The 16810-nt window shown below is 32.3% G+C and overlaps 1 protein-coding gene across 1 annotated transcript; it reads left to right on the forward strand.

Moving 5' to 3' along the window:
- The first annotated feature begins 1189 nt into the window (after window positions 1–1189).
- Window positions 1190–3198, forward strand: LOC124370651 (piggyBac transposable element-derived protein 3-like). Its single transcript, XM_046828937.1, has 2 exons — window positions 1190–1416; window positions 1698–3198. The coding sequence occupies exons 1-2, from the start codon at window positions 1388–1390 to the stop codon at window positions 3196–3198; spliced, it is 1530 nt and encodes a 509-aa protein (XP_046684893.1). The 5' UTR covers window positions 1190–1387.
- The last annotated feature ends 13612 nt before the right edge of the window (window positions 3199–16810 follow it).

Consider the following 16810-nt stretch of genomic DNA (forward strand, 5'->3'; position numbering starts at 1 on the left):
ATGCAATTACGAGAGAGTCAAACAGTATTTGAAGGCGATAAGTTATGACAAATGTTTGTCTTTAACATAAATTTCACTTATAATACTATACATGTACGTATATAATTGCTGTAGACTTACACAGATTTTCTTGATCGTGGTAACATGGCAAACTCTACATCGGCGTTGGAAAAATAATTCACTTAACCACAAGTGCGCTTACACCGTCAGAGCTGCGGGAAACAGGTGATATAAAAATATTAGTGACACTGTAATTGCTGTCATTTCTTCCTGAGTTTATTAAGCTTGATTCAAAGACAGTAAAAATACATCGCTTCAATAAGTTCTTTAGATAGTCGTCAGGAAAACAATAACAGTTTTTATTAAGTTAAATAACACGTAATTTTAAGTTAACTGACACAAAACAGGTGTAACACTCCCAGCTGCCATTCACCAAAGAGGCAGAACTATTTGACTACATATACATTTTACAAAATATTTTAAATATAGAGCTTCACAGTAGTGTAATGTATATTTGAAAACAAAGTTTGTATGTAACTTTTAATACAGATTAAATCAGAGACGATTTGACCAGCTAATAATTTGGAAATAATATTTACTCGTAAATGATTATATAAAACCCACCTTAATAGAAAAAATGTGAATGTTTCCACGTAAGGTACTAGTGACTGGTGTGATCCCTTGACATTGTGTATGGTATTGTTACTTTAGCGGAAAAGCAAAAGGATGACACACTTTCCCCTTATATTTGAAGCAGAACTTAAGGGACAGAAGTAGATTATTTTTGAAGAAATTAGCCTTTTAATTAAATCTGGATCCTAAAACCTCAATGTTTATTTATTTTCTTGGTCATTGGAATACAATAAATACATTAACTCAACGTTCAACCGTAAATAAATTAGGCAGAGTGAATATAAACGGTCGAAACGGACAAGTGGAATTAGTTCATACCCAAAGAAGGAGACGAAAATTGAACCCTTTTTCACTTAAATAGGTTTCTGAGACCTACATTCTATTTATAATATAAAAATATGAGTGTTAGTTTTTGAAAATTTTATATGGACATTCTTAAGGGCCTTGGTTACATATAGGCCTATTCTTATTTCAAAAACCCCATCTTGGTCTTCTAAAATTGTATTAAAAACAAACCAATAATAATAATTAAAAGAGCCTGTTACATTTAACCCATAAGAGACTACTGTGACCATATGGTCACAGTTTCAGTATTTTATTTTTTGGGTTGGTATGCCTGATTCATGAAGCTGGTTTTGATTTTTTCTTAGCCAGCTGACAGAACAAGAGTTATTCTTCACCTGTAGTGTTATTGTTTGATGGTTGGTTTCAGTTGTGAGGAACAGTAAAGTATTAAATTTACTTATGTTACAACATGGCTGATTTTCTTGACAACAATTGGTTGTAAGTATTATAACTTTTTTATATATAAGATAAACATATCTGAAATATGTCCTATGTTATTTCATAAGCTTTTAACTGGTTATGTTTTAAAGAAAATGCTATGTCAGTTTTAGGTTATGTCATAGGCCACCTCAAACTTTTACTGTGACCATATGGTCACAGTAGGCTTTCATATGAACAAAAACAATAATATTGAATATGTTTTACCAGTAATTTTTATTTCGCCTCTCATGTTTGTGAGGTATATATATTACATTATTATCCTTCATTTGTTGTTTTAGGCAACAACTGTCACTGGCCGAGGGATTTACTGTAGCCGAAGCTGTCGATGTAATTGAAAACTTTGTTGATGACGGGAATCTCGACACCTCAGACGTTGACATCTTTATTGCCCCCCCAGAAAATGATATCCTCACTGATGAAGACTCTGGTCCAGAAGACGAAGGTGGTACCATAAATAATTTGAACGGTGGACAACTATCAGCTCCCGCAGAAATAAGAGTAAGAAGACTTTGTAATCTTGTTGAATCAAGTTGCACGGAACTACAAGATAAAAAACATCGAACCTGGATTGATGGCGACATGGAAGCTCAGAAGACTCTTGCTTTTCAAGCATACAACTACAGTAAGTTCAGTTCTTTAAGCCCAGTTGAACTTTTTGAGCTATTCATCAACAACAGTGTTATTGAATTGCTAGTTAAAAATACAAACAAGTACGCTTTATTCAAAAACTGCCCAGACCCAAAGGTTACGGAGGAAGAAATGAAATGCTTTTTAGCAATTTTGTTACTGTCAGGATACAATGAACTGCCTGGTAAGAAATGCTATTGGGATTCTGGACTAGATATGAAAAATGAAATGGTCTGTCAAGCAATGAGACGTGATAGATTTATTCAAATTATGCGCTTTTTGCACTGTGCAGATAACTCTGAGACAATTCCAAATGACAAAATGTGGAAAATGAGGCCACTTATGAACTTACTCAAATGTAAATGTCTTGACAATTTTGTACCATCTGAGTTTTTGTGTTTTGATGAGTCCATGGTAAAGTACTATGGCAAACATGGATGTAAGCAATTTTTGAAAGGGAAACCTATCCGTTTTGGCTACAAGATTTGGAGCCTAAATACTGATACTGGGTACTTGATCAATTTTGAGATTTTTCAAGGGAAGAACACAACAACAAATGAAACATATTCAAAGCTATTTGGGAAATCAGCAGCTCCTCTTGTATCAATGCTGGATGAAATACCTCAAGATGAGTTACCCTACCAGTTGTTTTTTGACAATTTGTTTACAAGTCCAGCACTGATGAAACATCTGAAAGATAGAGGTTATGGTTCTACAGGAACTGTCCGAATCAACAGATTGCCAAAAGACTGCCCTCTTTCATCAAAAAAAGATATGCAAAATGAATCTCGAGGAAGCTTTCAATGTAAAATAGAAAAAGAAGATGGCATATTTGTCGCTCGCTGGAAAGACAATAGTGTTGTTACAGTCGCATCGACATCATATGGTATTGAGCCTATTGCTAGTGTGAAGCGCTTCTCTCAGTCAGAAAAGAAATATCTCCACATTCAACAACCCTTTGTGATAAAACAGTATAATCACCACATGGGAGGGACGGACCTTATGGATGAGGACATAAGCACCCACAGAATTGGGATCAGGGGAAAGAAGTGGTGGTGGCCTTTGTTTACATGGCTTATAGATCTGGGCACCACTAATGCTTGGCGACTTCTCAGATTGTCAGGGAAACAAAATGACAAAACTGACATTTAGAAGAGAAATAGTTCAATGCTACTTAACAAGGTACAAGACTCCTCCAGCTCTTCCCGGCCCAAGTACTTCAAGAAAGGTCTTCGTTGCAAAAAAATAAAAATAGTCTACGCTACGATGGTCTACATCACTATGTAATACCAACAGAAAAGCGCAGGAGGTGCGCAAATAGATTGTGCAGTTCTGTAGGAAGAACAGCTTGCAAAAAATGTGACGTCGGCCTGTGTGTAAAATGTTTCGAGAACTATCACAAACTGCAGTAGGCTACTATATATGTCACTCTGGAGTCTACAAAAACTTTATAATAATCTGATTTTACTTTACTTAATAGTTTAATGGTTTTAAAGTAAATAATAAAGTAAAAGTTTCATATAATGCGATTGGTTGTTTATTTATTCGGAAAAGGTATCTTAAAAGCCTACTGTGACCATATGGTCACACACAAATTTTCGATATAGATACATCACTAGAATAAAATCAATAATTTTCCAATAACAAAAAAGCTTATAGAAAAGGGTTTAAATACAAAATAATTTCAAATTCCACAGAAAATAATTCCAGTCCTTTATGGGTTAACCAACTGTTCTGTATAACATAGTTTTCTGACAGTACAACAAACAAGTATGTTTAATTAATATAACCACTCTTTAAATTTATTCCATTTGTAGTATGTAAGCATAATGTAAGCTTGATAGTAACATTACATCTTATTTCTATATTTTGTGCAATCGCTGTTTAGCACAGCGATAGAGTAAGGAAATATCCATATAATAAAGTTAAGTTTTATTAAAACTCCTTTCACCTGTACATTTTAGCTAATCTTAAAATATGCAGTAGATTTAACAAGATAGAGCAAAAATTCCAAGTTGCAATCTAATTTTACTATAAATTTAAAATCTGTTATAAAACCCATGTTAGTTGGCTTTATACATGCTTTTCAGTCCTGTTTATGTATATATGTGTTTGAATGGCAAACAAAGAAAAATCATAGAACAAAAAATTCTAAGACTTGATTAAGGGGACATAAATAACTCTTTGACAAATTTTCTTGATTATGGCAACAAGGCAAAAAAAACATCGGTTTCGAAAATACAATACACTCGATATGTACAGCAGAAGTACACATTGTAACAGAAGTGCTCATACACATGCAAAGCCTACGGAATTGCGTGTTAAGCCGCGGATAACCGCTAATACAATGAAAATTTTAGACCACATACCCAAATACCCCTAACTGTCATGAACGTGCATTTCAACAATAGAAAAGTTTATTTTCTCCCATTCTTCATTTAACGACTTCCCTGATTATTTTGTACAAAGTAGATAAGGCAGATTTAAAATGCCAATACGATGAGGTGACTATAATGTACACGAATTTGATGTCGATACAGAAATATTTTTCAACAGATTTCAGTTAAATACTATTTATCACAAATATGAGTTTTAATGCATGATCTGCAAGAGTGGAAACTAATTATTCACCTACATTAATCCTGTAAAATATGAAATAATCATTAATTATTTTGAAGTATTTCACTTTCGTTTATGGTCTAAATGAACATTTCTAAAAAAAGGATATGGATGACTAGAAAGCATATGTGACATGATCGTTTGTTGTGTCCTAAGGAATATTTGCAAATAACTCACTAGATTTACTGATGGCGAGAGAAAAGAAGAGACCTGGCCCGTGCCGGCGCACAGCTGTGTACTAGTGTGTTGCCGCGCGGTAATTTCAGGCGCTTCGCCCCACAGCCAACCCTGCGTATTGTTTATCCTAGCAATGGAACAGTGAAACAATAATGGAATTACGAAACAAGGTGCGGCAACATACTAGTAGTAGCGCCTGCAAATTTCAGATAGGCCAGAATCCAGGTCTCTTCTTTTCTCTCGCCATCAGTACAGTGTGTGTTTACACTTTCTTGATAGACAAGGATACAACGTGGCTTAAATATAATCCTCTGCTCCAGGTTGTCTCATTGTAGCGTATCAATGTTTAATACAAGCAAAATACTTGGGTTTAACTATGATCCCATGTCTATTTGTGATTAGAAAGTGAGTAAGTCTACTCGAGAGATTAATTAAACATCAGAAATTTTGTACTTTATTTAATCTAAAAGGCTGTAAATTCCCCCCCCCATCTTATGGTTCTGAATTCTTCTATATAAAATTACATTGTTTTTAATTGTATAGTTAATACAATTTAGAACTGTACTTTGTGGAAACATAGGTCTTGATATCTAGATATTGACATCTCAATGGAATATACTACTCAAGTAGCATACATTATTGTAAACCACGCGTAGAAGAACGATAATGTATAAAAATTAGGTTTAAATATACTTTTTATTCTGAATTATACATGCATTTTATGTTTACAAAATACTTTTACTTGTCAATGTGTAAAAATATTACATAGCTTGTGAGTTTGTGTTATTCCTTTAAGATGTTTCGGTTCACATGCCTAATGCACTTTCCGTGTAAGAGTAAAACTTTTCTTCGATTTTTCTAGGGTTCATTCACTTCTCATTTTAAATTATTCCAGCTCTAATTCATCTTACAGGGAAATTTTTTATACTTATTCACACACTTAATTAACGTATACGATAATTAACGTAAACATTTTTCTGTTAATACTACTTAGGTACATTGTTTACACAATTAACATTATCAGTCTTCTATGAACTGACTACAGGAAAAACATTGGCATTAGCAAAGTACAGCAGAATACGAATATCGATGAAGACGATTGCCAACATGATAAGCTAATAATAATAATTAACCTAATGAATGAAAGTATCAATGAACCTACAACCTTCTTCCTTCTTTAAAGTAACCGGGAGAAATTAATTTTTTATTTATAAAATTCAATTCAGTAGTAGTCATTGAGTAACATAGTTACGTATAGCCCCTGTCTACTATATCCTCCTGTGTAAGATTATGAATCTTTAATGTGGAGGTTTCCACTAAAAATATTAAAGGAAAGGTAAAGAAATATCAATAACATCTAGAGATGTGGAGCCGGTTTTATGTTTAATTCGGTATAAGAGGAAAATAGATGTGTATAGACACCTCACGTTAGAGTCTATTTCTATTCCCTGGAATATTCCTTAACTCTTAAACTGTGTACACGTTGTATCCATTTTAATATTGGGAGTCAAAGGTAATATGGAGAATTACAAGTCTTATAGTGATAAAATACAACATTGTATACAATATATTATACAATATATTTATATGCAAATTTAAGATAACTTTTAATTTTAAGGTAAAGTTTAGTGTGCATGTCTTAAAAATTGTGCAATAGTAAACCTCTAGAATGTATATTGTTCACTTATCCATCTGAACTCAAAACATGTGACACATTGTATTTTGTTTTTTGCAAGACTAGCAATGAATAAAATAATTCTGAAATTTTTTGAATCTTTGTAAATGTTAATATATTTTTATCATGAGTTACGTGCGTTCTGAACGTCTTTTCAAATTAATGAAAGCAAAAACTCTAAAATTGAACGGGTTAGCTTTGTTAAATAACAATGGTACCTCAAAATTAAAAAAATATTGCTCATTACAAATAATCTTATTGTAATTGTCTTTAGATTGGTTTCTACTTTATCGAATCTTTTGAAGACACAAATAGGATATATGAAGACTTGAGTCTTCATATTGATACTATTGAAGATTTGAGTTTTTATAATCCATTTCTGGACAGTTTGTGAATTAAAATGCAAAACATTAGGCATACAGTAAATAAAAAACACATAAAAAATCTTTTTAGAACAATTTAAATAATGTAAAAGTATATAATTATTATGAAATTCTTTTAATTTCATACATCCTAAAAACCATTTTACCAAAATTACATATTTAAAACAAAGTTTATTCTTTATTTTTATACTAGAGACTGATTCACTTTTAAACCTTATTCCGCCCGTTCTAATGGCCACATGTTTCTACACACAAAAATAAGGGAGAGAAAGTCAATATGGTACAATGTCGATGGTACTTATAAAAAGTTTTACCGGTATGGTGAAGGACGCGATCTGAACCTGCGATATATCTAACTTAGATCCTAAGTCCAACGTCTTAGTCCACTTTGCCTTTGGCACTCCCACATTGCATCAGTGATAAATTTGAAATAGCGAATACATTTTAAAACATTTTCTAGAAAGTTAAATTCCGCGTTGCATTAAGATTAAGAATTGACCTTAAAGATATATAGTAATAATTTAAATGCTTGATATCTCAAGCTGAATGCAGCATCAGTATACTCTTGATATTTTTGTGTATGAGATTTGAAAGACGTAAAATAAGCTAAAGTATTTAAGTGAAAGTTAAATTATAGAAATATCGAAGAATAAGTTATCCCTACATGGAAAGTGCATTAACCATGTGACCTGAGACATCGTTTAGTACACACGCCAAGTGTTATCCTGTCTACCAGAAATAGGTTTTTATAATGGGGTTTCTTCCTATAAAAAATATTGTACTGACTGCTTTGAGCTTCTGCATTACACTTTATTGATTACTGTTGAACAAATGTTTAAACAATGCTTTTTCAAGAGTTTTAATCAATGCAGTGCTTAGAATTTAGAACAAGTTTAAATAAATATTACAACGTTATCAATAAATTTACATATATTAAAAGAATAACGTTTTAAAGAGAGAATTATTTTGTGAAGACTTGTAGGCTTAGATGTACTCACTTGGGGTAATACGGCACTGAGTAAATCATCCCGTTCAGATATTCTTTCTCACTAATGGTTTTAACAGTAAACATGCGATAAACAAACCGAGAAAAATGATAATAATTTAATAATGAAATTCATAGAATGCAACGTAATAAGTGAATGAGTAAGTTCTGCATTTTTACAGGTAAAGTTGAGGCCATTGTCTTATTTCGCACTTAAATTTGTGTGTCCATAAAATATGAATACAAAATTTATTTTGTCTACGAGAAACAACATAATATAGTAATATTACATTCAGTAACAAGAAGGATAGGAATTAACACAAAGTGAGACGGTCAGAAAGAGAGATTTTCAAATCCAGCTCGTATTTTCCAGTAAATGCACGTCAATATTTTTAAACCTGCACTTTGAACCCTCTCATCACGACATAGAACGCACTACACCGGGTAAAGTGTCCAAAACAATCTGGTCCACAACGAACTATATAGGGATGAAGAATGACACAAGCTCCTGAATCTAGTTTTAACAACCTTGAATTGTTAACATGAGTGACAATGGTCAGTATATTCAATTGAAGAATACTCAATATTGCTTCTTCATGAAAACTGTAGCGCAGATCAGACCAATAAAAAACAAGTAACATTAAAAAAAAAACAATTTTTGTCCAAGAGAAGTGAAAATTACATGGTGAAAAGTGTTGTACTTAGGACTCAGCCCGTAAATATCGAAGAACAGTTGTATCACTACATGAATACTGACACCTTTACAACCTTGCTCATTATAGCGTCTGGCATGTAAAGGCAAACAGCTTACTGTATCTTTGATGTGAGATAATTGTTTTAAACTCGCAAAATGTAAAGTAGCTTCCTCTTGAGAGGGAAGTTTTCACTAATTTACAAAGATTTTAAGTAAGGATAAGACTGTTTACTACTGTACCCGCCCTATTTCAACCAAATCATATTATAATTAACGTTTTAGTGAAGAATTTATAAATTAGTCTTCTCCAGAAATACTTAAATTATAAATACTCGCCACATACTGCAATAAAAAGTACGGACATAACTGGATATATATTTTCTAAAATTTTCATATACGGTTGTTCTCTGATAAAATTTAAATCTATAGTTTTCATAAATCATCATATTCAATTAAAAAATGATACATGGTTAGTTTCTTTGTACATAATACCACATTATTCGGCATCGTTTGCAATGTGTGTATGTGGATAAAATAGCTCCCACAATTTCATTAACACTTTAATATTTTAGACAGATTCAGAGGACCTCAGAAGTCAAAAGTTCATAGCTTACTTAGTTCAAATACTTTTGTTATGTAATACGATTGGGTACTCTAATATTAACAATGGAATTAGTCATATATCATGGATAAGGTACCCATTTTCAGTGTTCATTATTAAGAGGGAAAAAGATTTAGCAAAATTGCTTGTATTTTTATTTCTGTTTTTGCACTTCTAGTTCGAATCAATTATATTTACAATGCATTGATTAGAGTTTGTTCTTAAGCCTAAATAAAAAAAATTATATATATACTATATATATATATATATAGTATATATATTATATATATATAAATTTTTACATAAACAATGTATTTAAAAAAATCTTTGATTCAAAATCAATTGCACTACCTTTATGACAAACATTACCTTCTAAGTTTGTATCCTGAACAAGTGATAAAGTCAAACGCCAAAGTACTTCCTAAAGCGAACCTGAGTAGATTGTGATTGATGATACCGTACTTTGTTCTTTATATTGGTCAGACTTAGTTACCGCCCATAACTTCTCTTACATTTACAAAGTGACCAAAGTTCTTCCTACCTAAAGCGAAACCTGAGTAGATTGAGATTGATGATACCGTACTTTGCTTTAATATCGGTGCGACTTAGTTATCGCCCATAACTTCTCTTACACTTTCAAAGGCTAATCAACATTGATATAAAATTATTTCGTTTTCAAACAATCATATGAAATGTAGACTTCTCGCCTTAAATTTAATTACAACATACATTTTTACCATGATATAATCAGGAGTTATATATGAAATAATTATATATTATATATATATATATATATATATATATATATATATATATTGATATTGGCGAAGATTAGTAAATCAAGCAAAAGATGAATAACACTAGATGAGTTATAATAGCAACTTTACAAAAGTAATACAGACATGTTAGTAAATAGATATACTTCAAAAGACTCACACGAAAAAACACTAGAACCCAAACATTTGTCATTAAAATAAAGATATATGCTATATACAAAGTGAAAAATTATATCAAAACGGAACTTGCTTGCTTGTAATAAATTTTAAACATACACTTTATTCTGAACCGCGTTATCTGTTAAAATTAAAATTTAAAAATATGTCATCAGTACACAAAGTCATGCTTAAAAATATAATTTTTCCCACTGCTAATACATACGTACGCCCGATGAAGAAACCGAATGTTAACAAACATTAGGTAATCACCTAGCCCGAAGAGATCCTAAAAAAGAATTTTATCAAGAAATTTGAATACCGGTATTTTAAGTTATGAAAAAGATTTAAATGTGGAAGAAATTATAACTTGTTCTTTTCGTGAGCCAATTATTTATAGTAAGAACTATAATGTTTATAAGAGTGTATTCGTAACATTAACGCTGTACTACATAAGATAATGTTTAATGTTGTGTATGTTTGAGATTAATATACGTATTCAAATAATACATGTATTGCTTTAGCAATATTAAATTACACTTAATCATTGAGTTACGGTTTAAACTATTTTGATATTTACAAAATCACTAACTAAAATAGATGGTTGCCTACTACCAAATGTCAGTTCTGAGAGTGAAGCAGAGAAATTCGACATGTTTCAGCACCAAATAATAGTGCGGTTATCATGAATGGCTAAAGCCGTTTGATAACATCTCGCTGTTCATTGAAAATCCGGTTAAGCATCTCATCTTCGGCCGGTTTTTTAAAAATACATGTATTCCGTGTGTAATTTTGCAGCTTTAAAACAAATTATTACGTATGGATAACTGATGTAAAATTTCTCAATTCCTACTTTTACCGTTAAACCCTCTCTGTGTTTTATACCGTTAAGACGCTAAATTTATTGCTTAAATTTGACCACTTTGCGATACTCCTTTTGCGATCTGGAATTTTGCATATACGAGTAAACGTGAATCCCGTTCTATATTAACCTGAACAATTAATTAATTATTTAATCGCTTTACAAACTTTTACATTTGTCTTCTGAGTAACCAGGATGACAAAGATATAACTGCATAATACATTTTGAAATAACATTTGAACAACCATCTGACGTTTTAAACGTGTAACATATTATCACATGCATCTTAACTAACGCAATATCATTTTTGAAAATAAAACTGGTAATGTTTTAACTAATTTAAGTTATCTGTTCATTTAGCTAGGATATTGTTGAATAGAAAATAAATATTTAGGATCTAGTTTAACACTAAAAATTTTTCATATATTTTGTGGTGGACTAATTTCCGAGGAAAACCCAGGGATAGAAAATAAATAATAAATGGATTCTTAAATTTACCAATGAATTTATAGATGATTTCGATTCATGGATATATTTATTAAGTTTCAGTTTAAAATTTTGAACATTTAACAGTTTACATTCACTCATAAAGAATGGAAATGGGGAATATTAAAAAAGGAGAAAGTATGGAAAAATAATCTGCTGATTATTGACATTCTAAATGTACACTTTGAACTTTTTATTACCCAAAAAAGTAATATATTAATATCCTACGTATCCTTTAAAAGTGTAATCAATCAAAACACTGTAATTTTAAGTTCTTTACTTTAGTTTGGATACTAATACAAATAGTGTAAGATTTATATTGCCGTTTCAGTCAGTTGTATATATGTTATAAATATTTGATATACATTTCCAATAGATTAAATTAGATTATTCTAATCTACTTATCTTAATATTGGTACAGTACGTTTTTAACTTACATGGAAAAAGAAGGTTATAAATAATGAAATTTTCTTTTATATTTTTACCTCGCACACTAAACAAGAGGTTACAAAATATTTCATATTACTTTTCAATACAGCTGATTACTCTCAATAATAACTAAACATCTGTCTTATTAAAATACATTTCAATACATGGCCGGCACGCTTGATGTACAATACGACATAATGTTTCATGTTATGAAAATTAATATATCACTTATGCAGGTTACTACCAACGAGATATACCGAGTCTTGGTATGGCTCTGGGAAATTTGTACTGCTTAGTTGTGATAATTTATACACCCCGATTTGGTGATTTAGTACTTACTTTTCACATTATATATACAGGGTGAGTCAGAAATATGGTAAAATATTGATTGTAGACGTGATTGTAGAGCTGAAAATAAGAATTTGAAAATAAGAAAACTTAAAACAACTATCAAACCTAATCGCCCACAACATCAGTTTTTCAGTAATTGTTTGGGCTGAAATCTTAGCAGATCATTTATTCGTATTCGTGCTTCCTCCCAGGCTTAATGTCGTGGTATACTTGAACTTTTTAAGAGACGAGCTACCTAAACTGCTTGATGATGTACCTCTGCATTTACGACAAAACATGTGGTTTATGCATGACGGGGCACCTGCGCACTACTCTCTGGCTGTTCGTGGACACCTAAATGAGAGTTTCACAAATCAATGGATAGGACGAGGTGGACCAGTTTCATGGTTAGCAAGATCACCGGACTTAAATCCTTTGAACTTTTACCTTTGGGGACATTAAAAACATTAGTCTACTCTTCCCCAAATGATACCATTGAAGAACTCCGATTGAACATTTCTAATGTGAATAGAAACCATTAAACAGACACCTGGAGTTTTTGAAAGGGTCCGAAACTCGATGAGAAAACGCCTGAACGCATGCATGCATTTTGAAAAACAGAGGTCATTTTGAGCATCATCTTTAATCTTCCGATGAGACTTAAAGCGATTGTAGATATTTTTATTGTATTAAAAAATAAAATTCTGAACTAAAAATATGTTTGTTTTTCACCTAGATGTTACCATTTAGATACTCATTCCTTATTATAAAACAGCAAAAGTTTGCTGCGTACTGTAATAAGTGAGGAGTCAATTTCATAACCTTTTTACACGTTTAGTTAACTTTGCTTATTATGATTGTTTTCCGAATTAAATTCTCTACAATTTAATAAAAAAAAAAAAAAAAAAAATTCTTTATTGATCATTTAACAATGTTTATAGGACATCAAACATTTAAGACGGTATTTTTGTTATTAGATTTTTGGCAAATTTCATACTTTTTCTCAAAAACTGTGCACACTACAAACCTATAGAGTGGTTTTATTGGATTTTTAAGGTGATTTTATTTATAAAATCCACCTTATCTGAGTTAAAAAGTTGTACCGTATGACGATAACACATGGGGGTGGTGACTTCTGAGGTCTTAGTAATAAATACTCGAATTGCAAAGTTTACTCATAAGTTCAATTTAATTTGTGAAACTTACAAGCACCACTTTTGGATGGTAAATTAAATGTATGTATTGCCACGTTGCTGCCAATTAGAATACCAGAACTAAAAATGTATTTCTGCTAGGTGGGCCTAAAATATCCAATGTTCTATGGAATTATGCTTACGATGTTTTACTTTATAAAACATTAAGATTTTACTTCCCTTTGCAATGTGTAGACTCACAAACCCGGGTGTCGGCGTCTTGGCACGAAACAATGGCGCTGTAGTCTAAGAAGGGTTATTTCTAGTTGGTGGTTACTAGAAGATGCATAGGAGTAATGAAACTGGTAGCCATCTACTCAAATAATATGTGCCCTGTGAGCCGTGAGACACGTGGGACACGTAAACTCGCGGACAAAGCGCGCGAGGTCTGCTCGGTCACATAGTTGGGCTGCTACAAAGGGTTAGAAGAAAATATTCATACGCGTGCCAATTAGGTAGTTACTCCGCCCCAATAATTTAGTTCCGGAACATTGGATAAAAATAATATTAAATTATACTGGCTGACTAGGTTGTGAAATTTAATTAACTAATTAACGGTACAAAGTAAGAACAAAACATTTCAGAATCACTTAATTTCACCAGGTCAACTGAAAACAAAGCAGAATCTATTGCCAGCCATTAATCACTAATATTTATGATATATTATAATAATATATCAGCGTTTCCGGACCTATCTTTATGTAAACGTTTTTTCTTATTTTTAGCTCAAAAATCTCGTCTTTAAATATTTTACCATATTTATGACTCACTCTGTATATACATACATATATATGTTACCGGACAAACCCGATTTTAGGACAAACTAGTTTGGACTAGGATGTTCTAGTTTTTTCCTGACCACACTAGGATAAACTAGTTTGGCCTTATTGATTACAGGCTGAACTGGTTTGGCCTAATAGCGTTAGGATAAACTAGTTCAGCCTGGTAGAATTGTTTAGGCCGAAACTAGTTTGGCCTGGTAGCGAACGGATAAACTAATGTGGCCGGGTTCAAGGTCAGGCCAAACCCAAGCAGCCGGGTGGTGGGGGTTGCAAGTCTCGACGTGCTCGTCGCATTACATTGTTTGCTCCTACCGCTCACTCTCTCAGTCAGTATCCGCTGTGCGTGGAGTGCGAATATGAGTGCGTCTTAGTTGTTATTTGGTTGTTCGTTGTGCTTTACACCGTGCTTTGGAGTGTGTCGTGGGGGAGTATTAGTGTTAGTGAGCTAAGAGAGTGGTACAAGTAACGTATACTTTAGTAGGTGGGACTATGGAGGAAGATTCTGTTAGTGGTGGGCATAGCCAGAAAGAATGGAAAGAAAGATTCATGACTACAGTTTTACAAAGTGTGAAAAACGAGAAATCAACACATTTCAACGTATTGACAAAAGATAAGTACCAACAACTTATAAATGAAGTCGAAACTGCTGCAAACACAGATAAGAAGACCCCGTTGCAGCAGAGACGCCTGAAACGATTTGGTGTAATTGACATCGGAGGAGTAAAAAAATTGGTGGCAGCCGGTGAGAGAAACCAAGACATCAAGGACTATTTGACTAAATGAACTGTACGATGTTATCGATGCTGCTCACGGGGCAGTTGGTCACGGTGTATATATATATATATATGGAAAATAGTGGCTTCTTGTGACATATTAATGACCACTTCAGATTTTTTCTATTGCTATTGTATACACGTCATATGATCACGACAAGGAAACTAACCAGTTTCATGTTCCTTATTTTCACAACTTTGTTTATTTATGTAAGTTTTACAATTGTATTTGAATACTACTTCCAGTGCATCACAAGTCTCAAATTCGGTACTGGCGCAATAAATTAAAATTACGTTCTAATTTTAATTATCAATCTCTGTGTACTTGTTAATTTCTCAACTTCAAATATTTTGACCTCTTTGACGAAACCCAGCTGTTTAAACAAAAGTGTCAACACCTGTTTAATGTTTGTTACGTTTTAATTGTATTTTATAAATAATATAAATAACTTTTTAAATTATAAACAATTCTGGAATACTTTTGAAACCTTTCTTTTCATTGCCAGAGATCTCAGACTGTGCATCAAGAAACAAAATCACCAACGATACAATGAGAATACACGTCATTGGACGTTGAAGGTCTGCGATTGGGATCATCTGAAATCCTTAGAAAGTACATAATTATAACTTATCGTTGTCCCCACACACTAAAAAATTTATGAAAACATTTTCATACATTTTACTTCCTCAATTATAAAATATTTGTATTAGTAATTTTAGTTCGTTTGTTTATACAAATAATATACTATTTGCGGTATATTTCTGTACAAATGAAACGCTAGTCTTGCAAACTATTACAAAACAAATTAATCACAAACTCCCGAAAACAGTCACAGGTGTTCATAAGTTAAAACTACTGTATTGAAATGAAAACATATCTCTGGTTGCATATCTAATTAGGATTTTGTATTAGGTACACTTTTTTTAAGTAAAAAAAAACTCACTCTATCACACATGGGAGCTGTTAAAATATTATCTCACTCAGAGCTTTCAAGAGGCGGGCTTAATAGTTCAATAGACTCAGTTAATACTTTAGCTATTCTGAAATGATCACCGTAGCAATGCTATGGCACAACGAGGAATGCCAAATGAGTTTCGTTATTAGATGATTCTTTTTTACTGAGCGTTAGCGAAAGGTATTAATCTAGTGGATGGAAAAGATATTTTTTGTATTGTTATTGTCTATCTTTCTGTCTATTTCCACAATACTTCAAGAACAAATTGACCTGTGTTGACTTATAAATTTGAAATTTCTATATTAGTAACCCTGATTTCGCTCGCATAAGGGAATTTTGTGGATCGTTAGAGAACATTTTCACATTATAGGAGTTTACTATTATAGCAACTATAATATGCGAGAATAAAAAGTGTTAAATTTAAAGCGTAACCATATGGTATTTTAACGTATGACGTAGTAACACCTATTTATATACTTAACGTTTTGCATGCACACTCAGCGTATCCTGATACGAGGCACGAGGGTCGTACTAACTGATACAATGTATAGATAACTCAACGACGTTTCAGTTAGCAGGAAAGAGATTGTAACGTTATTGCGTGGACTGCGGTGTAAATACCAGTATTATGAATTTTTTCTTATATTAGAAGTTGTCTTGAAGGCCGTATCCTAAAATTACGGGTTTGTAGATATAGAATGAGGATATAAATCTTCATTCTACTGCGAAATCTCTTATAGCACTTTGTGCTTCTCTTCCAATAAATGCGATTAGGGGTCAACACTTCCTTAAGTTATTTTCTTTTAATAGCCTTTTAGCTAAAGGCGCTCTTCAAAATCCAGTAATCATCCTCTGCATTACTGCAGATTATTAGATGGTTTGTTAAT

Source organism: Homalodisca vitripennis, unplaced genomic scaffold (assembly GCF_021130785.1).
Source record: "Homalodisca vitripennis isolate AUS2020 unplaced genomic scaffold, UT_GWSS_2.1 ScUCBcl_390;HRSCAF=2280, whole genome shotgun sequence".
Lineage (NCBI taxonomy): Eukaryota > Metazoa > Arthropoda > Insecta > Hemiptera > Cicadellidae > Homalodisca > Homalodisca vitripennis.